Source organism: Pelodiscus sinensis, chromosome 22 (genome assembly GCF_052426305.1).
Source record: "Pelodiscus sinensis isolate ZL-2025 chromosome 22, ASM5242630v1, whole genome shotgun sequence".
NCBI lineage: Eukaryota > Metazoa > Chordata > Testudines > Trionychidae > Pelodiscus > Pelodiscus sinensis.
In genome coordinates, this window is record NC_143073.1 from 23,546,115 (window position 1) to 23,571,418 (window position 25,304).

General features: G+C 52.0%; 2 protein-coding genes and 1 pseudogene across 3 annotated transcripts; all 3 read right to left on the minus strand.

Annotated features, from left to right (window-relative positions):
- Window positions 1-19: 19 nt before the first annotated feature.
- On the minus strand, window positions 20-1,293 carry LOC142819689 (formyl peptide receptor-related sequence 6-like). The gene has a single exon (XM_075908234.2). It carries the CDS (start codon window positions 965-967, stop codon window positions 116-118), a length of 852 nt encoding a protein of 283 aa, XP_075764349.2. The 5' UTR covers window positions 968-1,293; the 3' UTR covers window positions 20-115.
- A 4,599-nt stretch (window positions 1,294-5,892) lies between these two features.
- On the minus strand, window positions 5,893-12,436 carry LOC142819688 (chemerin-like receptor 1; annotated as a pseudogene).
- LOC102452702 (chemerin-like receptor 1) lies at window positions 10,487-21,637 on the minus strand. Of its 2 annotated transcripts, none has more exons than XM_075907248.2 (2): window positions 21,355-21,637; window positions 10,487-16,273 (listed from the first exon to the last, which is right to left on the minus strand). In XM_075907248.2, the coding sequence occupies exon 2, from the start codon at window positions 16,232-16,234 to the stop codon at window positions 15,122-15,124; it is 1,113 nt and encodes a 370-aa protein (XP_075763363.2). In that variant the 5' UTR covers window positions 16,235-16,273; window positions 21,355-21,637; the 3' UTR covers window positions 10,487-15,121. The 2 variants fall into 2 exon arrangements, with proteins under 2 accessions (XP_075763363.2, XP_075763362.2); XM_075907247.2 differs by having other exon boundaries at window positions 21,306-21,636.
- Between the last annotated feature and the right edge of the window lie 3,667 nt (window positions 21,638-25,304).

Here is a 25,304-nt window from a genome sequence, read left to right on the forward strand (position 1 = left end):
AAAATGGGGCATTCTTGGCAAAAAAATGGGATCTGTAGAAAAAAAGATTGAGAACTAAGAAATGATACAACCCAGGGCATCAAAACTCTCCATTCCTCACTAGGAAGATGGCCCCCTATATATCTGCTGCCGACTCAGCTGGCTCCGCTCCTGCGTTGGCTGGGGTTTGACAGCTCCGCCTCCGTCCCCAGCAGCCTGTGAAATGCTGTAGTGTGCTGAGGTAGAACAAGGGGTAGAAGCAGCTGTGGAAACAGAGCAGGCTGTGAGCAAAAATGGCCCCCGTGTCCAGGGACGCTGTTGCGTCTGGAGGTGATGCCCTGGGCGAGATGTCCAAGAAAGCAACGACGTGATACGGGAACCAGCAGAGGAAGAAACAGGCGAGCAAGACCAAGAGGGTCCGCAAGGGTTTCTCGGCCTGAGCCACCTGGTTCTGGCCCCGTTTGGCAGCCAGAATGATCAAGCAGATGGTGTTCAAGGCTAGGGGGAGCAGGAACCCAATCAGGAACCGGGCGGTGACGTTGACGGCATCTCCAGTCTCTCTCAACAAGAGGCTCTGGTCTGAGCAGAGGCCGTGGTAGCGCCAGGTGACGATGACAGAGAGAATCCAGGTGCCCAGCATGACCAGGGAGGCCAGGTGGACCGTACGATGGTTCTGGGCCCACTCGGGACAAAGCGTGGTGAGACAGTGGTCGGTGCTGATGGCTGTGAGGTGGAAGCATCTGGAGAACATGCTGAGGGTGGTGATGATGTTGATTATCTTGCACAGGAAACTTCTCAAATACCAGTGCAAGCCCATGGCCAGCTGGGCCACAGTGAGAGGTAGGAAGGCAGTGAAGATAAATCCAGAGGTGGCTAAGTTCAGGTGACACATGCCATTGACTGTTTTCTTCTTCCGGCAGCCAGTGGTGAAGATGATGAATCCGTTCCCCGTCACCCCCATGAGGAAGGCCAGGCTGCAGAGCCCCATGAGCGCAAGGTGCCTTGTCTCCCAAGGAGCTACACTGTGAAGATGGGCCGCTTCTTCAGTGGTTGTCCTCTGGGGGTAAGCACAGGCCGTACAGTTCTAGGACAGAGAAAACAGAGAAGGAACAAACGTAAAGTCTTCAAAATGGAGAGAGAGACAGGAGAGAAGGGAATGATGCAAAAATCTGCAGAGCAGTAGCACTGATACATGCTGCACAGGTTAGCTGCTGTGCACCGCAACTCCGTCAGTGCAGGAGGAAAAAGAAAGCAAATGAGGCTAGTAGAAAAGCAAGGGGGTGATGAGACCTTTTTTTCTCCACGTGTCTGTTTTCTAACATGGCTTGTGGAGAAAGGGGAAGCGGTGGACTGGTACCTAGATAGTAGTAAAGAATTTGATGCAGCCTTGCATGACCTTCTTATCAATAAACTAGGGAAATAAAACCTAGATGGGGCTACTATAAGGCGGGTGCATAACTGGCTGGATAACTGTTCTCAGAGGCTACGTCTAGACTGGCATGATTTTCCAGAAATGCTTTTAACGGAAAAGTTTTCCATTAAAAGCATTTTTGGAAAATGCTTCTAGATTGGCAGGACGCTTTTCCGCAAAAAAGCCCCGATCACCATTTTCGCAGTCGGGGCTTTTTTGCGGAAAACAAATCTCTGCTGTCTACACTGGCCCTTTTGCGCAAAAGTTTTTCAGAAAAAGACTTTTGCCTGAATGGGAGCAGCATAGTATTTCCGCAAAAGCACTGACAATCTTACATGAGATCGTCAGTGCTTTTGCGGAAATTCAAGCGGCCAGTATAGAGAGCTGGCAAGTTTTTCTGCAAAAGCAGATGATTTTGCGGAAAAACTTGCCAGTCTAGACACAGCCAGAGAGTAGTTAACAATTCACAGTCGTGCTAGAAGGGCAGAACAAGTGGGGTTCCATAGGGGTCGGTTTTGGGACTGGTTCTGTTCAATATCTTCATCAACGATTTAGATGATAGCATAGAGAGGGCACTTATTAAGTTTGCAGATGATCCCAAGCTGGGAGGGGTTGCAAGTGTTTTGGAGGACAAGGTCAGAATTCAAAATGATCTGGACAAACTGGAGAAACGGTCTGAGGTAAATACGATGAGGTTTAATAAGGACAAATGCAAAGTGCTCCACTTAGGAAGGAACAATCAGTTTCACACACACAGAATGGGAAGTGACTGTCTAGGAAGGAGTACGGCAGAAAGGGATCTAGGGGCCAGAGTAGACCACAAGCTAAATGTGAGTCAACAGTGTGAGACTGTTGCAAAAAAAGCCAACATGATTCTGGGATGCTGTGAGCAAGGAATGTGGTGAGCAAGACACGAGGAGTCATTCTTCCGCACCGCGCTGCATTGATTAGGCCTCAGTTGGAGTATTGTGTCCAGTTCTGGGCACCACATTACAGGAAAGATGTGGAGAAATTGGAGAAGGTCCAGAGAAGGGCATCAAAAATTATGAAAGGCCTAGAAAACATGAGCTATGAGGGAAGGCTGAAAGAATTGGGCTTGTTTAGCCTGGAAAAGGGAAGACTGAGGGGAAACGTAACAGTTTTCAAGTATCTGAAAGGGTGTTACAAGGAGGAGGAAGAAAAATTGTTCCCCTTGGCCTCTGAGGACAGGACAAGAAGCAATGGGCTTAAACTGCAGCAAGGGAGGGTTAGGTGGGACATTAGGAAAAACTTCCGACCTATCAGGATGGTTAAACATGGGAATAAATTGCCTAGGGAGGTTGTGGGATCGCTATCATCGGCGATATTTAAGAGCAGTTACACAAACCTCTATTGGGGTCGTCTAGATGGGGCTTGATCCTGCCGCGTGGGCAGGGGACTGGACTTGATGACCCCTTGAGGTCCATTCCAATTCTAGTGTTCTATGATTCCATAACCTTTAATATTTTCCAATAGCCGCAAAGAATCACAAACCTGAAAATCAAAAGCCAAAGTTCTTTGGCATTTTAAAACAGAACCACTATGGAAATTGCAGTTTGAAAGGAAGGGAAACGTTTCATCATGGCTAGAATTTTTCCATTACCATTTTTAGCTTTTAAAATGGTGTTAAAATGGGAAGAGAGGAAATATAAAATCTCCAATTCCAAACTGGAAAGCAAGATTAGTGTCCCTTTCAAGCAACTAAAATGAAATGAAAATTGCAATGTGAGACCAAATGGAAGAATTACATTTCCCTATAGATGTTATCCTTGAAAACATTCTTTGAAATCGAATGGGTTTGGTGAAATATTTTGCATTCAATGAGGCTGCATTTTCCAGAAGAAAAAACTTTCAGTCCAAATTTGTTGATTGGTTCTAGTGCTCACGTCATTTTGTACTGAACAAAAACCCACAAGAGAATCTAAACACCAAGTCACAGCAAAAGATTCTGTTATTCCTCCAAAGAGATGGTTAAGAGGTAAATTTATTCTAATCTGTAAGTACCCAAGTACATAGAGAAACAAGAACCAAATGCTTGGAAGTTTAATGCTAGATCAATTCAAACTAGAAATAAGGGCACAATTTTTAACAGGGAAAGGAATTCACATTGGGACACTAGTTTCTATATTCATGGCCATTTATAAATCATAGTGGGATGTTTTTCTAAAAGATCTGCGCTAGTTCAAACAGGAGTTATTTGGAGACATTCTCTGGTCAGTGTTAAAGAGGAAGTTACATTAGATCTGTGGTTCTCAAACTTTCCATACTACGATACCCACTTCACAGGAGTTTGGTAAGACTATTGCTTGTTGCAGAGCAGTTGTGTAAAGGGAGGCATAGTCAACTGAGCTGGACAAGACTTTTTTTTTTTTCATTGGGAAACTGGGTTTCAAAGAAAGGAAAAGTTTCATGCCCAGTGTTGAAAAATGTGAAATAAGAATGATTTTTTTTTATGGGAAAACTGAAAATAAACACATTTCATCCAAACATCATTTGATATTTGTGGTTTTCAGGTAACTTTTATATTTAATGGGGTTTTTTTTTGAGTTTTTGGCCTAAATATTTTTGCCAGAATAGTTCAATTTTCAGTTGCTTTCCTCCTGCCCCCCACCCGCCCGCATCCACATGCACAAACAGCTCATCTTTCAGTTGTTTCTCTGTCTCTTTCACTCTCTTTGGTTTTTTGTCCAAAAAGTCATATTTTTCTGCAGAAAAGGTTATAAATTATTGGAGATTGCCTATCTCCTAGAACTGGAAGGGACCTTGAAAGGTCATCAAGTCCAGTCCCCTGCCTTCAAAGCAGGACCAAGTACCATCCCTGACAAATTTTTGCCCCAAATCCCTAAATGGCCTCCACAAGGATTGAACTCACAACCTTGGGTTTAGCAGGCCAATGCTCATGTTGATGAAAGCAATCCTCTCCCTTTCCATTAACATTTTTTTCCTGGAGAAAGGCCCCATTTCCCAGTAAATTGGGGGTTTCTCCAGAAAATGAATACGGAAAGGCAGCTGTTAATGAATATTCCCGCTGCCTTTCCAGATCAGGACTTAACAGATGAATTCAGGGCAAATGAAGAGCCCAGGACATGAGTTTGGAACAAAGAACAGTGATTATTAGCAGCCGAATTCCAACAGCAACAAAGAAAGAAATGTAGACGCAACATAGCTGCTCCAGGAGCACCGAGCAGTGGTAACTTGGGCTGATCCCTCTCCTGGAAAGCATCCCAGGTGTGTATTCAGGACAGGTATGTCCATGCTGTTAACCAACAAACTGTGCTTAGGAAAGACACAAACTTTGCATCGTTGGTTCTGCCTTCTCCTGGGAAATCAACCTAGCTCAGCTCCAAATCTGCTCCTGCTTAGCTAAAGGATACAACATCTCCTGTGTCAGGCTGATCATCGTATACCCCTCCCCACCCATGCCACTCCACGCCATCGATTGCTAATCCCAGCTGAAAGACATAGGGGGGTGGAGTGTTTGCAGCATCTGTAAACTCCACCAGTCCCGGAGAGAAATTCATTGACCTGCCTTGACTCAAAGTTGGCTTGTGCTTGTCAAAGGGCCATTGACAAAGCATCCAAAGCAAGAGACGAGAGAGGAAGAGATCCTAAAACCTGGCAGTGAGATGTGGAAGGTGGACTAGAAAGGTTCTTCAAAGCTCACAAACTGCACGCAGTATGGGACAAAATCAATGAACCTCACGCATCAAAATGAACGTCTGTTTTGTCAAGAGATGTTAATTCAAGTCTCCAAGGCACGGGGCAAGAGAGAAAGATGAAGGAACACCCCCACTGCATGTAGAGAGGCAGATGGAGACCGAGCTGGGGGACACTGGGAAGAAATTAACCAACCATTCTTGCAAAGGCTTAGAGGTTCCCAAAGGTGACCAAGGATTGAAGGAGGGGAAAGGCTGCAAGGGGAGGCTGATCCAGACGTGGGAGAAGGGGCAGATTCCCCTTCCAAATGGGGAGGAAAGAGAAAGAGATGGCAAGGGGGGATCATTTTCTGACCTGTGCCTCGGGCGGTTGGGCCATCACAGAGTCAATCCAGGGTGCTCAGCGGGCGTCTGCAGCTCACACCGATGGCCTCTGTCTGGGGGCAGGAAGCTGTTCTGATGTGGGTTTTGTTGGAGGTGGGAGGTGCAGACGGGGGCTGGGTCCAAGAACCTCTGCAAAGCCTCAGAGGCGTAGGGCATTGGCTGCTGTGCTCTGAAGGTCACGTCGTCCCACCCCAGCCCCAGCCCCCAGTCCCCTTGCGGTGCAGAACCGGCGCTGCGGGTCTCAGAGATAGTGACGGCCATTGGGGGCTTCTTCGCAGAGCCCTGCTGGGACACAGCCTGGCACGGCCCCTTCGCCCCAGGGGAAGCAAAGATGGAGATCACACTGATTATGTTTCATACGGTGGCCCCTGGGCAAATTCCACACAGATGACGAGCTGTCTGGGGTTTGCCGAGAGCCAATTAGGAAGGAGTCGGGGCTGGCAGTCAGGACTCCTGGGTCCCATGCCTGGCTTTGGGACAGGAGTGGGGACTAGTGGTAAGAGGCTGGGGACTGGGCACCAGACATGACAGGGAGTCAGGAGGAGGTGAGAACATGGGGAAATGGCTTGGCCCCTCTCCTGTCTTTTATCAGGCTCTCCCAGAAGCTGGTGGGTTTTTTCAATTAAACTTGAGGTTCTCCCGTAATCACAGGTCTCAGGTACAACATGGACTATGGTGACAATTGTGCTAAACTTACAACAGGTAACTGCACAGCATGGAAAATGCCTGAGGCTCTGCAAACGCCACCAAGCCCCAGCCACACCCTTTCTTTTCCCTTCCCCGACTGCCTCCCCTGGCCTTCAAGAAAACTGCACAACCGCAGCTGCCTGTCCCAAGCTGTGGTACTCTATGTGAGGAGCAGATACCACATCAGGGACCTCTCATGGGGACTAGGAACTTAAATGCGGAGGAGCCAGGACTCCTCGGTTCTGTCCCCAGCTCTGGGAGGAGAGTGCTGACTAGTGGTCAGAGCAGCGGGGATGGGAGGGTCACAACTCCTGGGTTCTTTGCTGGATCAGGGAAAGGGAGCATCGTGGGTCCAAGCAGGGGCACTGGGCATCAGTCCCAAAGATTTTACCATCTAAACAGGCACATGCGGGATTATTTTGATTATTTTTATGCATCAGAAACTCCCACTCTGAAGCCTTGGTTCTGGACTGGGAATTGAACTCCCGACCCCAGTCTTGTGGCCAGCTGGGGGACGTGGCAGGTTCTGCTTCTCTTTCCGTGCTAGCACCTTTTTTAGGAGGAAAAAAAGTCAAATCCTGAATGGAGGTTAAAATGGAGGGGTTTAGTGTGCACATCCCATGGGATTCCATAGCTCTGGGAGGGGACGGGGGCCTGGTAAACAGAGTGGCGGGGGACTAGGGGCCCGGACTCCTGGGCTCCCTCCTCCTATCACCTCAGGGAAAGCAGAGGGAACAAGGGCCTGGTCGTAATGGAGACAATTCCACTGCCGACCTGCTGCTGTCCTGGCTCTTGTAGGGAGGCAGCCTGGGCCTCGCCGAACGCCCATGGAGAGCCCCAGTGTATCCTTGTGGCCCCAGCTCAGGAGGGCTGAGGTAGCTGTTAAAGTAGACCAACGGCTCTGTCATGGAGCAGCTCTGTTGCTGGAGTCACCCCCATGGCCAGCAGGGTGGAGAGGCGGTAAGGGAACCGCAATGGAAAGAGGTCATCATAACCTTGTAGGAGCTGCCGGAGCGGACCAGCCGGTTCCTCCTCAGTTTGGCCACCAGGGGTATGTCTAGACTACAGGGTTTTGTCGATAGAATTTTTGTCAACAGATACTGTCGACAAAGCTTCTGTCGACAAAGAGCGTCTAGACTACAGCCAGTTCTGTCGACAAAGCAAGCCGCTTTGTCGACATAACAGTGTGGTCGCAAAGGACAATAATGCCTTCTATCGACAGAACTCTGTCGACAAAAGGCGGTATGCCTCGTAGAATGAGGTTTACATATGTCGACAAAACTGCTGAGTTCTGTCAACGTTATGTCAAAATAACTGAAAGGCAGTGTTATAGTTTTGTCTACAAAAGTCCACTTTTGTCGACAAAACCCTGTAGTCTAGACACACCCCAGGAGTCCATAGCAGGCCAGGGTGATAGAGAAAGGCACCAGGAACCGGGCCACTAAACAGGTCAGCACCATGGCCTGGGCCTGCTGCTTCCACAACATGGCCACCACCTCCCTCATGAAGTTGCTCGGAGGAAGGTAGTTGTGGCAGCAGTGGGTGACGTCCCCCTCAGGAGAGAAATTCCCAATATCCCGGAAAATGGTATAAGAGGCACCGAGAGCAAAACCCACCAGCCAGACAGCCATGGACACCCAGACAACCAGCCAGGGCGAGTGGTGGGTCTAGGTCCAGACCGGGAAGGCCACGGAGACGCAACGGTCGGCATTGATGACAGTGAGGAGAAAGAAGGTGGCAAAGAGGTTGAGGAAGGCCACTGGGCTTTGGATCTTACACAGCGCCCTATATGGGCCACCTCTGTGGGGAAGAAGAAGGTGAAGATGAAGCCAGCCATGACCAGGCTGAGGTACCAGATGGAAACCACTGTCTTCTTCATCCGGAAGCTGGTGCTGAAGACGACCAGGTTGAAGAATGGGTACCAGGTGCCATTCACATGCGGAAAGGCGGGGTAGGCCAGGGGAGCTGGAAGGGCGTGGTCTCCTCCTTCCTACAACATTCAGCACAGAGCCACTGTCATCAAGAACGCTGGTAGGGGGAGGCAGCCAGCGGTTGGCAGAGCTGGTCCAAAAGCAGTTTTCCCACGTCACAAATTTCTGAGATGTTTGAAAAATTGTCCCTCTTGAATTGCAGCCGAATCTTGAAATCTCTGAGGTTTCATGAACTAAAAACCTGACGGAGGGGAGAGGGGATTTGGTTCAGGACAATCATGGATCCCTGGGCAGAAGGGGACTGTTGTGGTCATCTGGTCTGACACTTGTGACACAGGCCAGAGAAGTTCCCCAGACGAATTCCCGTGTGAACGAGAGAAGATGTGTTAAAACCACAGCCTCATGGGCTATCAACATGGCCTGCATTGGAGAATCGGCCACCATCAAAATACTTGAGCTGAATGTTTCCAGGAGAAAAGGGTTGGTTTGGAATAATCCGACTTTTTCATTGGCAAGGTCACATCTTCTTTCCCCCAAAACTTTCCTAGGTCGGGACATTGCTGACAGGCCCAGAAGAACTTTGGTTTCAATATTTTTAGACATGAAACCACCTTGTCAAATGTTTCCTGACCAGCTCTGGAAAGGAGAAGAGTCTGAAACTCTCTTCCCCTTTCTTCCCCGTGCACAGGGGTGGAGGTTCCCCCTTTCCTAGAGGCAGGACTTCCCCTTTTGTTTCCTGGAGAGGTGGGGCTGCTTCCTCCTACTTTTCTGAAGCCCACCCCAGCTGCTAATTGGCAGCCCCTTCCCCTGCCCTCCACTGGTTGGCCATGTGTCCGTGCCACTCAATAAGTGGCTGCAGGACACTGAGAGACCAAAGTAGACGCAGATGGTAGCCCAATCCAATTCTGACCAGGCCAATCAGTGGGGGGAGTCAGGAGAGGGAGGGGCCAACATAGGCCACACCCCCACAGGCAGAGGTAGGATGCCAATGCAATCACATGGGAATAGGGATGGGGCAGTTGTGTGGGGTGGGGAAGGGAAATCTCCCTACCAGGGATGGGGCAGCGGGATGTCTCCAAACTGGTGGGATTGTATTTAAAGTGCTACAGGGGGGATACAACAAACTGCCACATTGGTAACACATACAGCAATCGAGACTGAATCATATGCACAAGATATATCACACACACACACACACACACACACACACACACACTCCGTCTTGTTTTGATTACCAACTGGTTGCCCCCCCTAACTGCACTGGCAGGTGACTTAGGTGGGGAGCAGGAGTGGAGCTGATTTGGATCAATGTTCCCATGTTGATCCGGATCAGCTCCCGCCTCACCAGAGCCTAATGAAGGGGAATAATCACTTCTCTGGATCTGCTGGCAATGCTCCTCCTAATGCAGCCCAACCTGCCATTAGCCTTCTTGGCTACAAGGACGCCCTGGTGACTCATCTCCAGCTTCTCATCCACTGGGACCCCCAGGTCCTTCTCTACAGAAGTGCTGCTTAGCCAGTCGGTCCCCAGCCTGTACCAATGCTTGGGATTCTTCCGACCCAAGGGCAGGACTCTGCACTTGTCCTTGTTGAACCTCATCAGCTTCTCATCTAGTCTGGTACAAAGACATTCTCTTTACCTTAATGATTCTTAGGGACTATTCTACCAAGACGTAACACAAAAGACTTAATACCAAGTTTCTATGTAAAAGGACATGGCACAAAGCGATGTGAAAACAAAGGTTCTCTCTGGGAAGATGTTACCAGAGATGCTCAACACAAAGTCCTGTGAAAATGATACAACGTTCCATGCAGATGCTTACGATAGAGATTTAGCTACAGGATGGGCTGGGCATAACCCAGGGCCCACTGCTGTTTCCCGATTTTCCTTGGCTCTGCCCAGCTGCTGCCCCAACCCTGACTTGTGGAGAACCACGGTCCCGCAGGTCCCCTCCCTGGGAGACCCACCAGCTCCACGGAGGGCAGGCTGGGCCATTGGGGGACACCTCACAAGGGGGACCCTGCCTGGGGCGAGGAGCTGGGAGGGTGCCAGGGCTGGCTGGAGGGATCTGATTACCAGGTCTCTCTCCACATCCAGGTCTCCTCCTGCGGCCCCGGCCCACATGTGCTAACCACTAGACCCCACTCTCCCTCCAGAGCTGATAATAGAACCCAAGAGTCCTGGCTCCCAGCACCCCTCACTCTAACCACAAACATTTGTGCGTCTAACCCAGTGGATCCCGCTCATCCCCAAAACTGTATTTTCCAGGAAATACGGAAACGATTGTTTTCATTCCTTTGCAGAACAATCCACACACCCACCCCACCCCACCCCACCCCACCCCGGCGACATTCCCCATGAAATGAAAACTCTGGTTCCTAGTGAGCTCTGCCTTATTATCTCCCGAGAACCCAGGAAGAGGTTAATTAACTTCCTCCCCCTAGGAGGCTGGGGCAAGATTGACGCTTCCCTTGCAAGTGCAGAGAGACTGATTGATCCAATCTCATGCCTGCGCAGCCAGTCGGTGGGTTCCCAGCAAAGATGGTAGGAGAGGAGAGAAACGGTGAGAGAAATGGCCTCCTCTCTGGCCGGAGCCCTGCGCCGTTCCTCTGCAGCTTCATCGCCCGAAGAGAGACAGGAACCCTGGCACCGTAGGCGTGTCAGAGGGGAAGACATCTTGCAAGGGCCACAGGTCCCATCTCTGCAGGACCAAGCACCATCTAGACCATCCCTGACAGGTGTCTTTCCAACCTGCTGTCAGCCGACGGTCAGGGCAGTGTGTGCGTGTGTGTTACACCCAAGTCTTCAACTGCTGAGACACAAAGTCTCGTTGCAGCGGGCAGCCTAGGAGGCTGGAGGGCGCCCCAAAAAATAGTTTAACATCCGTGACTTTACTGCTAGGACCGAGGTCCCGTCACAGAGGGTAGCCAAACAGGCTAACAGAGGCCCCAGTGTGTACAGGAAGAGCTTATTACACCTTAGATTTCAGCTGCTAGAATTCATAATTCCTTCACAGCGGGCAGCCTTGGGGAAAGACTGAAAGGTACCCCAGTGGATTGTGCCACCTGGGTGTGACACAAATCCAAACACCCAAGCTCTTCCTATAACTGTCCATTTATGACAGGCTGAAGTTCTTTTAAATTGTGCTTCATTCTATTACAGCAACTGAAGGAGTCAGGTTAAAGCTTAAACAGTTACAGGTTTATTGAGGAAGCTTATAAATCATATGATTACAATGGCTATTGTTCTATTTCTTAACTACTAGCAAAATATAGATCTTAAAAATGGTTACAAAGAAGATAAAGATAGAAAAATAGAAATAATGGTACCAAGTAACAGCTTACTCTTTCTATGTGTACACTTAAGACAGAGGACCACATCCAGGTACAATTTTTACCCCCTTCTGTGCCTCTCGACTCCAGCGTGTCAGGCCAGGGCCGGTCCCTCAATTCCTAGGAAAGACGAAAATACGAGGTGGGCGTCTCCATAGAACCTCGGGAGGTCAAACACCTAACCCGACCAGCAGGTAGAGGGTAGAATGACACTCCAAGTGAGTGTGTGCTGGACCTATCTTATATACTCATGGGGTCACGTATTTCTCTTTCTTGTCTGTCATGCCAAATGGGGCTGGTCTGTCTTTTGTGAGACCAGTTCTTACAAGGGAGTTGTGAACTTAATTTACACTTGTAAGAGAGATAACTAAATTGGAATTACTGGGGATTCTTTTCTCAGTGGGAAATTCCTCTCCCAGGGACTATGTGTGTGTTCGAATCAACATGGGTGCCAGCCGGGAGCAGATCTCGCAGCCTCGAGGCCAGCTTATTGACTTAATCGCTCTCTCTCCACATATCTGTTTTTTTCAGCTTCTCAGGATCAGATGAGCCAGCATAGACTATGCTGATTTTACTGCTCCTTCTCTGTCCTGCATGCTTCAGGAACCTCAGAGAGGCAAATAAGATGGATGTGATGGGCAGGGGAAGGAGGTGTCTGTCTGGCTACACCTGCGCTGGGTTTCCATTTGAGAAGCCACGTTGGCTGCTTTGGAGTTTCAGATGAGGGGAATATCCCACCGAGAAGTAAATAAAAGTTGCCCGGAAGCCCCCGCCCAAGGCTCCCCCTACACAGGCAGAGTGACCAGACGCAACAAGGAAGCAAGGAAGTTCCGATGCAAACAATGCCAAGAGGAAGAAGGAATGAAGAAGATGGAGGGTAGCCCCTGGGGCAATGGCCCCCACTCTTGGAGAGGGGTCTTGGCCGTGCCAGGCACAGCAGGGTCCCAGTCTGCACCCGGCACAATGCAGCCCGGCTCTTGGGTCAGGGCAGCACCTGGTGTGACAATCTGTGCCGTGGGCAGCTCCCCATACTCCATGCTCCTCTTTGGCATGGAATTGTGACATTGCATATATTTCAGCCCTCATGAGAGGTCAGGAGAGGCCGGGGTCAGCTGCAACCCGCTGTTCTGTCTGAGTGTGCGTGTCTTCAGTGCACAGGCCATGAGGAGATCGTGTTGTGCGGCTGTCACGGAACCATGCCGGGAGTTACGGAATTCGCCAGACAGCTGTGGAATTAGCTCCCCAGGGACGAGAGCAAGGGAAGTGGCTAAGCACAATCAGACCTGGAACTCGCTCAGGGTCTGGGCACGACCTGGCACAACAGGGCAATGATCTCATTTGGGTCTGGGCAGCACCTGGCATGACGAGGCCCTGATCTCTGTCAGGTTTGGTGTGCTGCTAGGTCACATCTTACCCCGACTTTCTGTAGTTTCTGCTCTTTGCTTGCCCTTCTCAGGGCTGTGGTGTGTCGGGCTGTGGTGTCTCAGCCGTGGTCCCCAGCGTGACAGATGCAGCTCAGACAGGCTGACCGTGTGGGGGGCCAGGAAGCTGATTTTCGATGGGTTTCTGTGGGGCTCAGCAGAGGGGGCGGCGAGGGGGGCTGCTAGTGTCTGCAAACCTCACAGGCACCAAGCTTCTGCTGCTCTGCAGACTAAACAAACCCAAATCCCTCAGCCCCTCCTCATTGGTCATGTGCTCCAGCCCCCGAACCATTTTGGTTGCCCTCTGCTGGACTCTCTCTGGTGCGTACAAATCCTTTCTGTAATGGCAGCCCAGAACTGGACACAGTATTCCAGAAGTGGCCTCACTAGTGCCAAAGAAAGGGGAATAATCACTACTCTAGACCTGCTGGCAATGCTCCTCCTAATGCCCCTAGTATGCCATTAGCCTTCATGGCTACAAGGGCATCCTGTTGACTCATCTCCAGCTTCTCATCCACTGGAATCCCCAGGCAGTCGATCCCCAGCCTGCAGCAATGCTGGGGATTCTTCCATCCCAAGAGCAGGACTCTGCACGTGTCCTTGTTGAACCTCAGCAGATTTCTTTTGGCCCAGTCCTCTAATCTGTTTAGGTCACTCTGGACCCTATCCCCACCTTCCAACATATCTACCTCTCCCCCAGCTTAGTGTCATCCGCAAACTTGCTGAAGGTGCAATCCATGCCCCCAGCCAGGAGATACGTTGTCACCATCTCACTGGATGGGAACCCTGACCAGCCTTTGATCATCGTGTGTCTTGGGTGGATTTTCCACTCTAGGGTCCCCTCTGTCCTGTGCCCAGTGCTTCGCCCTGCCCCACCATGCCCTGCCCCCAAATCACACTCAGTCCCTGTTCCCACACCCAGTCCCTGTTCCCCCGGGCTCTGCTGTCACAAGGATGCTCTGCTCTAGCTGAAGCGCTCAAAGCTCACAAGACAGGTACTTGTTAGCCCAGGGCTACTCAACACATGGCCTGTATGTTTGTGACCCGTGGAGCAGTTTGGTTTATATGGGGCTCAACAATTCGTCCACAGGTGGAATTCTTTGAACACGGCCTCCACTGGGAACACGCTCCACAGTGGTGAGGCGTCAAGACACAAGTGGACTGATTGCCTAGAACAGGGTGTCAGGGTTTCTAGCCCCCAGGGAGGAGGTGCTGGGAGCACCAGTGCATTGTGGGAAGTGCTTTGTATTCATGCCCACCAGTTTGAAGGAAACTGTGACATATATATTTGCATGTCTATGCAACCACAGTTAAGATGTGGCCCATGGCATGTGCTGTGAGTATCGTTGTGGTCCCCGGGGCTCACAAAGTTGAGTAGCCCTGTGTGAGTCTCTAAGGTGCCGCTGGTCTTAAAACCTCCCGATTGCTCTCAACCCTCACCGGGAGACGGAGGCCAATTCTGGGAGACTCCAGGCCAGTCCTGGAGGGTTGGTAACCCCAGATGTGACCTTTGGCCCTACTCCCCTCCCTGAACTTTAGATAGAACCCAGGAGTCGTGGATCCCTGGCTCCCCTCCCCTGCCCTAACCACTAGACCCCTCCTGGAGCTCTATTTCCAAACAAGACAACTTTTACTTTTGTGACAAGGGCTTCTAATGTGCTCGTCACACCTTTGAGAGACCCCACTGCTACCACGAGCTAACCTGCCCTACAAAGAATTATTGAGAAGGTCTTTTTTTTTTTTTTTGTAAACAAAGAGAGCAGATGCTTCTGTTCCAGATCTCTATTGCCTGTTGCCCTGTCTCAGCCCCCTGTTCCGACACAATTCCCAGCTCAGAGATCTGCAGGCCCCGATACTTTATTTGGAACTTTCAATACAAGGCAGTGTTAAGGATGGAAGTGGGGGAAGAAGGCCTTTGTGATTGTTCTCAGAGACCAAATGGAAGACCAAATGAAGACCAGATACCTGCCGTGGGGTGCCCCCGACGTCACTCCTGAGTGCAGAAAAGCCTGTCTGTGGTAGTTCCGCTGAATGCATTTAATACAGAGAAATCAGTGAAGGACCCGTTTCATCCTTCTTTGGCTTCCGTCCATCCGCATGGATGCATCAGTTCACAGTGTTTGAAGGAAACTCAAGGGGAAAGGACCACATGAGCCTAGGCCATCTCTGCCAAGGGCATATTGGCACCAGCAGAGCTGAGTGCGGATCATGTCCATGGGAGGGCGGAGTCCTTGGGGTGCATTTTGCCCCTGTGGATGATGGGAAGAGGTTCAGGCTGACCTCAGCTACGGTTCCCAGTTCTCAGCAGAGGCACAGCTTCTTGGTGGCCAGGGATTCCATCTCCATACTGTATTTGCTCTTCGTGTTGGCCATGCTGCTGGCGGCATCCTCGGTGAAGGCACTTTCAAAGGCAGAAAAGAGGGACTGGCGCAGCTTCTCCTTGAAGTCCTGACCCATGAAGACATACAGGATGGGGTTGAGGCAGCTGTTGATGAAGGCCAGGCTGGTTGCCAAGGGGAGCCCGATGAAGACAACAGCGTGCAGGCTGGGGGTCCTGTATAACTCCAGAAAGGAGAAGATGTGGTAGGGGAACCAGCAGAGGAAGAAAGCCACGATAACGGCGGCGATGACCTTGAAGGGCTTACTAGACCGGGTCATGTGGCCCCGCCTTAGGCGGACCAAGATGGCACCGTAACAGCAGATGATGACAGCAAAGGGGATAAGGAAGCCCAAGACAAAGCGGCTGATGGTCATGGCCTGGTGGTTCATGTGGCTAATCCTGACTCTCTCCACACTGGTGGCCCCTTCCGGGGCAGTGTTGAAATTATTGTAGCAGTGGATGATGTCCTTGTTATTCGGGGAGGGATCCGTGTGGCGAAAGTGGAGATTCGGAGAACACAAGACCAAGGCCAGGACCCACACAGCAGAGGCTACCAATAAAGCCAGGCGAGGCGTGCGGTAGTTCTGGACCCACACTGGGAGCATGACGGAGATGCAACGGTCTATGCTGATGACCATGAGAAGGTAGACACTAGCGTAGAGGTTGAGGAAGGCCAAGGCTGTGTTGATCTTGCACATGGCCAGCCCGAAGGGCCAGTGGAAGCCCATGGCAGTGTAGGCCACACTGAGGGGGAGGAAGAAGGTGAAGATGAAATCAGCCACGGCCAGGTTGAGGAACCAGATGGTGTTGACAGTTCTCTTCATCCGGAAGCCGGTGATGAAGATGACCAGCCCGTTGCCCGTCACTCCCAGTAGGAAGGCGATGGAGTAGATCACCATGGAGAGCACATGTGTGCTCGGGAGTGGCGCTTGCTGCTGGGCATCATTGTCATAGTTTTCCCAAACTTCTTCATAAAAGCTCGTGGAGTAATCACTCGAGAGAGTTGTGGGGAGGGAGGTGCCCTTCGCAGCCATGGGAGTGTCTTCTGTTCTCTCCGTCGGACCTTTCTCCACCTGGAACACACCACCACAACCCCTCCGTTAGACATCTCCCCGAACAGCCTCCCAACCAGCCGGTGCCTGGGTGGGAACATCAGTCCTCACAGGAACTCCCATGGCCTGTTGCCCACATTTACACTCGGCGAGACACTTGAATTAAGACGATAGAGAAAGGGGTTCAAGAGACGCTCCTGGCGCCTACCTCGTAAATTAATTTACTCTTTTCCCAGTCATTAGGTTAGGTCAACGTCTCCCAACTGAAGGATGGTGATAATTTGGAGAGGACTCAGGGGCATAATGGGAATTATTCAGATATTGGAACACCTGCCTTGTGAAAGATTCTAGGAAATCCAGCTCTCTGGCCTAACAAAGAGCAGTTGAGGGATGACATGATCCCAGTCTACAGGTACCTGCATGGAGAACAAATATTTGATCTTGGTTTGTTTGGTCGAGCAACCATGTGGGAATTCACCATGGGAATAACTTCCTAATGCCTCAGTAGAATACTGCATCACTGGCAGGTTCAAAATCAAGAAGGGAGGTGTTTCTCAAAGATGTGCTTTGCATCCAGCAGGAATTATTGGGTAAGGTTTTATGATTAGCCTGCCTTCCAATAATGAGCTTTTCCAGTTGCTTTCAATTTGGGGTGGAAATTTGTTTTTCGTAAGGTGTGTGTGCGGGTGGGGGGGGTGTCTGTGTCATGTTATTGGATTCTAACGCTCACTGTTGCATCCACACGGTACCCTCCTTCTGGTCTTGAGTTCAGCTCCTGATCCCGGATGCAGCCTTGCAGGGAACAATGAGCCAGGAAGAACCGTGGACCTGTCCTGACATAGGATGTTCACCAGAGACTTTTAAGATAGTAGTTTATAACATCTCTGCTGAGAGCCTGTATTGACAACTGGGTGATTTGATGCATGTACTGTAAAATCCTTTAACAACCTTACTCGCTTCCTTTTCTTTTCTAGTAATAAACATTTAGGGTATGTCTACACTACAAAGTTAATTCAAACTAACAGCCGATAGTTCGAATTAACTTTGATAGGCGCTACACATACAAACAGCTAGTTCGAACTTAAATCGAACTAGCGGAGCGCTTAATTCGAACTAGGTAAACTTCATTCCACGAGGACTAATGTCTAGTTCGAATTAAGTAGTTCGAATTAAGGGCTGTGTAGTCACTTAATTCGAACTAGTTGGAGGCTAGCCCTCCCCAGCTTGCCCTGGTGGCCACTCTGGGCCAAACCAGGGAAACTCTTCTGCCTCACTCCTGGCCCCGGAGCCCTTAAAGGGTCACGGTCTGGCTACGGTGCTTGTGCCGGGTGCAAGCCTGCCAGCACCCAGCCAGCAGACCCTGCACCTGGCAAGACCCACTGCCACCCAGCCCTCCGCCTCTTGCTGGGACCAGGCTGGCGGCTCCCAGGAGCCTGGCCGGAGCCGCAAGAGGCGGGCGCCCGCCTGGTCTAGTGCGGAGATTGTGGACCTCATCCAGGTTTGGGGGGAGGCCTCCAACATCCACGACCTCCGCACTAGGCACAGGAAAGTGGCCGTCTAGGGCAGGATAGCTGCCAGCCTGGCCACCAAAGGCCACATGCAAACCCAGGAGCAGGTTTGCATGAAAATCAAGGTGGTCCAGTGTGACCTCCGACCCTGAGCCCTGAGCTTAGAACATAAGAACATAAGAACAGCCGTACTGGGTCAGACCAAAGGTCCATCTAGCCCAGTAGCTGGTATGCCGACAACGGCCAACACCAGCTACCCCAGAGGGGATGGACCGAAGACAATAACCAAGCAATTTGTCTTGTGCCATCCATCTCCAGCCTTCCACCGTTCCTACCCCCTGGCTAATAGCACTCCATGGACCTAACCTCCATGACTTTATCTAACTTCACTTTAAACTCTGTTATAGTCCTAGCCTTTACAGCCTCCTGTGGCAAGGAGTTCCACAGGTGGACTATTTGCTTTGTGAAGAAGAACTTTCTGTTATTAGTTTGAAGCCTGCTACCCATTCATTTAATTTAGTGTCCTCTAGTCCTTATATTATGGGAACTAATGAAGAGCTTTTCTTTATGAGCCCTCTCCACACCACTCATGATTTTATAGACCTCTATCCTATCCCCCCTCAGTCTCCTCTTTTCTAAGCTGAAAAGTTCCAGTCTCTTTAGCCTCTCCTCATATGGGACCTGTTCCAAACCCCTAATCATTTTTGTTGCCCTTTTCTGAACCCTTTCCAAGGCCAAAACATCTCTTTTGAGGTGATGAGACCACGTCTGTACACAGTACTGAAGATATGGCGTACCATAGTTTGATACTTCCCCTCCTCCTTCTTCCCCTGGCTTCCCCCTTCCAGCTCCCTCCTCCCAGGTTTCCCCCTCCCTTCTCCCACCCTTTCTCTTCCCCCTCCCACCTCCTTTTCCCAGTCTCCCCAGAGGTTAATCCCCCTCCTGCCCCCCCAAGTTTTGTTAAATAAAGAGTTTCTATTTTTGAACACATGTCCTTTATTTTGTACATCAGGAAGGGAGGCTAGGGAGGGATAAGTGGAAGGAGGTGCGGGAGGAATGCGGCATGAGCCCCCGATGAGGAGGACTGGGGTGGCTCTGTGGGCTCCTCGGGGTGGAAGCTCTCCTGCAGGGTCTCCTGGATCCTGCAGCACCCCGATTGACCCCCCCCCCCCCGGATGGCAGCCTGTGGCAAGTGCAGCCGGGCTGATGGCCGAGTGCTGTGATGTGCCGAGTGTGGGCACTCAGGGCACTCCAAGACAGGACTGCTTTGCTGTCCCTCATCGAGTTAGACAAGGAAGCAGGGAACCCTGAGAACTGTCTGTCCAGGGTGGGGGTCAGGTCCCTTTAAGCACAGCCCTCGGCTAGCCTGAGACAGCAGCTCCACGCTCTAAGTCCTAACCTGATGCCCTGCTGGCACTGGTTCCGGCCAGCCTTAACCCCGGTTCAGGGTCCACTTAACGTGGACATGCTAGTTCGAATTAGCAAAACGCTAATTCAAATTAGTTTTTAGGTCTAGATGCACTAGTTCGAATTAGCTTAGTTTGAATTAACTAATTCGAATTAAGTTAGTTCGAATTAGTGCTGTAGTGTAGCAATACCCTCACTTGTGTGCAGGCCCAGGGCTGACTTGGGCACAGGGAGACCTGGGCTGTCACAGGGGTTTTGCTCGTGAGGCTTCAGACTGGCCAGATAGGCAGCTGAAGTGCTCGGTGTGACTGGTTTGTGGCCTGTTTGGAAGGTCTCCAGTCTGGGGCTGTAAAGAGCACTGAATTTTGAGCAATTCACCGAGCGGATACCCCCTGCTCTGCCCAGACCTGGCCCACTCCGTCACAGTCTTATGCAAACAATTTGGTGAAACCGGCCAAGATTTGTGAAATGTTTTTGTGTCACCAACTATTCATTTTTTACTGAACCCTCCCCCGCTCCAATCTGATCAAAATATTTCACCTCATGCTACTCAAAATCCTGACAGATTTCTGTGGGAGGGGACAGGGGACGGGAACACCAACCACTAACAAATTCAGATGCAAGATCAAAGTGCAGGTCCCCTGTGCTTGACTGTGTGTTGTACCACACTCAGTGGATTCTTTATGACTTTCAGTGGGGATATGGAGGAACATTGTAACCCGCCCAGACACTCAGGCCTGCATTGACAAGTAACCATCCTTCTACAAAGGCATTTCACCAGCCAATCGCAGACAGAGAGCGCGGAATTGACCTTCATCTGCAAATCTGACAGTTTCCCTCGGCTTGATCAAAGACGTGAACTTGATGTGGCATTACACAGCCAGCCTGCCCTGCCTTTAATATTACACTTTTACCTCAAAAGCTAACTAGGGGACACTTCCAGCCCACTCAATTAGCCTCATTAGCCTACTGACAGGTACTTTTTTCCCTTATTTTTCTGTGGTAAATTCTAGGTTCCTGTTACCACTTTCCAGCTCTTCTGAGGAAGAGGGTTTTGCTGATATATATTTAGATATATTTGTGCTCGTCTCTAAGATGCCCCAGGACTGCTCGTTGTTTTTACAGTTCCAGACTGACAGGGCGACCCCTCTGAGCCTTTTTATTTCAGTGGGGTTTCAATGATTGTTCAGCAAAGACCCTCCCATGGGTCGGGAGCGGGCCGGGGGGGTTGGCCGCCTGGGTTCTGTTACTGGTTCTGGGAGGGGCGGGGGAAGGTGGGGAGGGCAAGGGGGCCAGGACTCCTGGGTTCTGGGAGGGGAGCGGGGCCCAGGGCTTTACGCCAGGGAGGGCTCTGGGACCCAGTGGCGGGTACAGCCCAGCAGGCCAAACCCATAAATCTGGCATGTTCCTGCAGAGAGGCAACATCGCCGTGGGAACGGATCTTCCCACGATAAGCCCACGACCCCTCCCCCAAAGGGCTGGCTGTGGGGAGAGCTGGGGCTGCCCCGGGAGCTCTTGCAGGGCCGAGGCCTGGAGCTCACCGACAGGCTGAGAGGTGCCGGGAGGGGTCCCAAGCCCTGCGATGTCCAACCAGGGCAGTTGTTGCACAAGGGAGGAGCACAAACAGACTTAACGTCCCAGAGCCACTTCCCCTCCCCGCCACGGCTGGGGGCTCCGGTTACGCTGGATGTGAGGGGGCAGGTCCCCCCTCCAGACCTGAGAATCCCACCCCAGAGTCGGGAAGAGAACCCAGCACTCCTAGCTCCCGCCCCTCCCACACCCTAAGCCCACTTCCCTGCCAGAACTCGGGAGAAAACCTGGAAGTCTTGGCTCCAAGCCCCCTCCCCCCACTCTTACCACTAGACCCCGCTCTCCTGCCAGAGATGGAGAGAGGACCCAGCAGTCCCGTCCCACCCCAGTGCCAGTGTCAGGGCTACATACATTCATTCTTTTCTCCCTGCCTCCCACAACAGGGATAGAACCCAGGAGTCCTGGCTCCCCTCTTCCCCCCTTCTTCAATCCACTGGACTGAACCCAGAGAAAACCCACAATGCCTAGCTCCAGCCCCCCACCCAGAGCTGGGATAGAACCCAGGAGTCCTGCTCCCACCGCCTCTCTAACCCCCTAGGACCTTGCACCTCTTCTGGTCAGGGATGTAGCCCGGGCGTCCTGGTCCCCCTCTCGCACCTCTGGATGGCACCTCTGGATGGGGGGGGGCTCCTTCTCCGTCGGGGGGGCTGCCTGGCCGAGTCTCTCCCTGCAGCCAGCCCCGCCTGCTCGTCCGGGTCGGTGGTGCTCAGTGCTGTGGGGGCCGTGGATGCTGGCATCGTGCCACTAGCAAGACGAGAGAGGAAGTGACCAAGAGGGGAAGAACAGCGAGCCTTCGCCCACACAGGAAGCAGCAGAAAAATGCCGTACCCCCTGACACCTGCCCTCGGGTGGGACAGAGCTGCTGGGTCCTCTCTCTGTCTCTGGCAGGAGACTGGGGTCTAGTGGTTAGAGCAGCAGGAGAGGGGAGCTGGATTCAGGTCTTATGGGTTCTCTTCCCAAGTGTGGCAGGGAAGTGGGGTCTAGTGGTTGGAGGGGCTGGAGCCAGGATTCCTCGGTTCCTTGTCCAGGTCTGGGAGGGGAGTGAGGCTTCCAGCAGGGGTGGGTGTGGGCAGACAGGACTCCTGACCCAGTTCTGCGGGGGAGTGGGGTGTAGTGGTTAGGGTAGGAGGCCACTGTGTTAATTTATAACAAAGGTGCCCCAAAGAGGGACCGTGCACCAGAAACGCTCCAGCACAGAACAGTGTTGAAGAAGATCCTAGGGGGTCCCAGAGCCTGCTCGTGAGCCCAGCCAACGCCCTGTCGCTAGCACCCCGGAGGGAGGGGGGAGACGAGTGAATGGCCTTTGCGGGGCAAAGTACGGAGTCAGGCCGTGGCTTGCCCCACCCACCCCACCCTCCATGCCCTTGGGGGCAGAGAGGCCTGGACGGGAGCCGCGGCCCTTTTCGCGGCTACCAGAGATCACCCCGAGCTGGCCCGCGCTGCTGCTCCAAGTCCGAGGCTGTTTTCTAGGAGACTCAACAGGGCAAACCCAGAGCCAAAGGGCGAGGAACTGGTGGCTGGGCAAGAAAACGCCGCTTCCCTCTCCAGCCGCGACGCTCGCCCGTCGCCTCGCTGCTGGAAACCCCCCTGACACCATGAGCCACCCGAGGCCTGGCAAACTCAGAGCAGCCTCGGGCAGTTCCGGGCGTTGATCTCGGCCACCCCCCGGCTCTGATGGGCCTTAGGGCTGCAAAATACCCCAGCCTGGCTGGCCAAGCCTGGGGAGGCACAGGAGGAACCAGACCGTTGGAGGGAAAGGCCCACAAAGGGGGGGGGGGGGTGATGGAGCCAGAGCCGCTAGAGGGGGCATTGTCAGGCCAACCTGTTGTCACGCGTCCATCGGGGGACCCAGAACCCAACACACCAACTGTGCTTGGCGGATCACGGGTCCCACTGGCTCTGGGCTCACAGGCTCCTGGCTGAGAAGGGGTTGGCTGAGGCCCCAGGAGTTGGCTCCAGGCTGCGATTTCCCTTGGGTTCCCCCGCCCCAGCTCACCAGCCACCCAGCTCTGGGGTTCCCATGGCCTCTGTGCCCACTGCAGTCGATGTGCGAGGGGGTCGTGATTTCACAGGTGAGAGATGTTGGCAGGCCCAGCTCTTACAACAGTGCCGGGACTCCTGTGTCCTATCACCCAGTGCTGGGACAGGAGCGGGGTCTAGTGGTTAGAAGAAGGCAGATCTGGAAACCAGGACTTCTGAGTTCTCTCCCTGGCTCTGGCAGGGGAGTAGGGTCTAGTGGTTAGAGAAGGGCAGGGCTATGAACTTGGGATCTACCCCCGGCCCTAGGCGGGTTGTGGGGTGCCCAGCTCAGCACAGAGAAGGGCGTGAAGGGCTGGGGACTTGCTGCAGAGGAGGGAGAATGACCCAGCTCGGGAGTTTTGCAGCATCTGGCACATCGCCAGGAACGTCTTCTGTTTCTGCTTCTTGCCACAGCCCGTTTCCTGTTCCAGCGCAGGGTGGGTTGTCCCCACCACTTCCTGTGCTGCCCCTCCCTCTTCTCTGTGCCCAGCACCACGAGTTCGCCAGTGAGTGTCGGGCTTGGACGCCCCTTGAAGCCACCTGCTGGATGAGTGTCCGGGGCATACCAGGGCCAGAGCTGGAGAGGTCATGGACCATCCAGGCCCACCCTGCCCTCAGTGCCAGCTCAGCTCCTGCCCTGCTCTGCCCACTAGGAAGGCTGGCCACAGAGCTGGGTCATGAACTTCCTGTGCTCCACCCACTAGGCTTGCTGGCCACAGAGCCAGGTCAGGTGCTTGCCTTGCTCCGCCCATCAAGGAGGCTGGACATGGAGCTGGGTCAGGGAGTTGCCCTGTTCAATCTAGCCTTGGCTCTTGCTGGGGAGCCAGACTGGCAAGGCCCTGATCCCCCCCGCCCATTTCCCCAGGACCACTGGCCAGAGCGTTACCACCCCCAGGGGCTGTCGTGGGGAGAGGAGGCTCCTAGCTCCACCCTCCTGTCAGTGCCCATCCACCCTGAATCAGGACCCCACCAAGTATCCCAGCCTGCCTGTGTCACTGGCATGGACCCCGGAGTGAAACAGGGCAACGTCGCCTTGCTGCAGCTGGGATCAGCCCCAGTGACCCCAGTGGAGCTACGGCCCATTGACCCAGCTGGGATCAGCCCCAGTGACCCCAGTGGAGCTACGGCCCATTGACCCAGCTGGGATCTGGATGATTTGCTTTGCCATTCTCTCACAATCTGTGCTGAAGTTCAGTAGCTGTCACAAGAGACCTGGAGAAAGTGGATATCACTGAATTGGTGACTAGTGAGCATGGATAAGAAGACAGACAGACAGACAGACAGACAGACAGACAGATAGATAGATAGGTGGGATGTTTGGTGATAGATAAAAACATAAGAACGGCCGTACTGGGTCAGACCAAAGGTCCATCTAGCCCAGTAGCCTCTCTGCTGATAGTGGCCAGTGCCAGGTGCCCCAGAGGGGATGGACCGAAGATAATGATCAATCGATTTGTCTCGTGCCACCGATCTCCAGCCTCTGACAAACAGAGGCCAGGGACACCATTCCTACCCCATGGCTAATAGCCTTTTATGGACCTAACCTCCATGAAATTATCTAAATTATCTAACTTCTCTTTAAACTCTGTTCTAGTCCTAGCTTTCACAGCCTCCTCTGGCAAGGAGTTCCACAGGTTGACTACACGCTGTGTGAAGAAGAACTTTCTTTTATTAGTTTTAAACCTGCTACCCATTAATTTCATTTGGTGTCCTCTAGTTCTTCTATTTTGGGAACTAACAACTTTTCTTTATTCACCATCTCCACACCACTCAGGATTTTATGTACCTCTATCATATCCCCCCTCAGTCTAAACTGAACAGTCCCAGTCACTTTAGCCTCTCTTCATATGGGACTCGTTCCAAACCCCTAATCATTTTAGTTGCCCTTTTCTGAACCCTGTCCCAGGCCAAAATATCTTTCTTGAGGTGAGGAGACCACATCTGTATGCAGTATTCAAGATGTGGGAGTTCCATAGTTTTATACAGGGGCAGTAAGAAATTCTGTGTCTTATTTTCTATCCCTTTCTTAATAATTCCTAGCATCCTATTTGCCTTTTTGACCGCCGCTGCACTCTGTGTGGAAGTTTTCAGAGAACTATCCATGATAAGTCCAAGATCTCTTTCCTGATTTGTCATAGCCAAATTAGCCTCTATCAGCAACTTCCCATTTGAGTTCTTTTAGAACCCTTGGATGAATGCCATCCAGTCCCGTTGATTTGTTAACGTTACGTTTTTCTATTTGTTCCAAAACCTCCTCTAATGACACTTCAATCCAGGATAGTTCAGAGGATTCCCTTTCAAGTGCAGATTTGAAAGGGAATCCTCTGAACTGGCATTCATGCTACAATTTGACACTCTCCGCGGGGGGGCTGAACAAAGACCCCAGCTACCTTACCCATTACCAAGATAGCTTCCCCAATTATCACCTCTAATACTATTAACTCACAGACATCTACCCTTCCCCACCTCTAATATCATTAACTCACAGGCATTCACCTTCATTCCCCCCCCCCCCCCACACACATCCC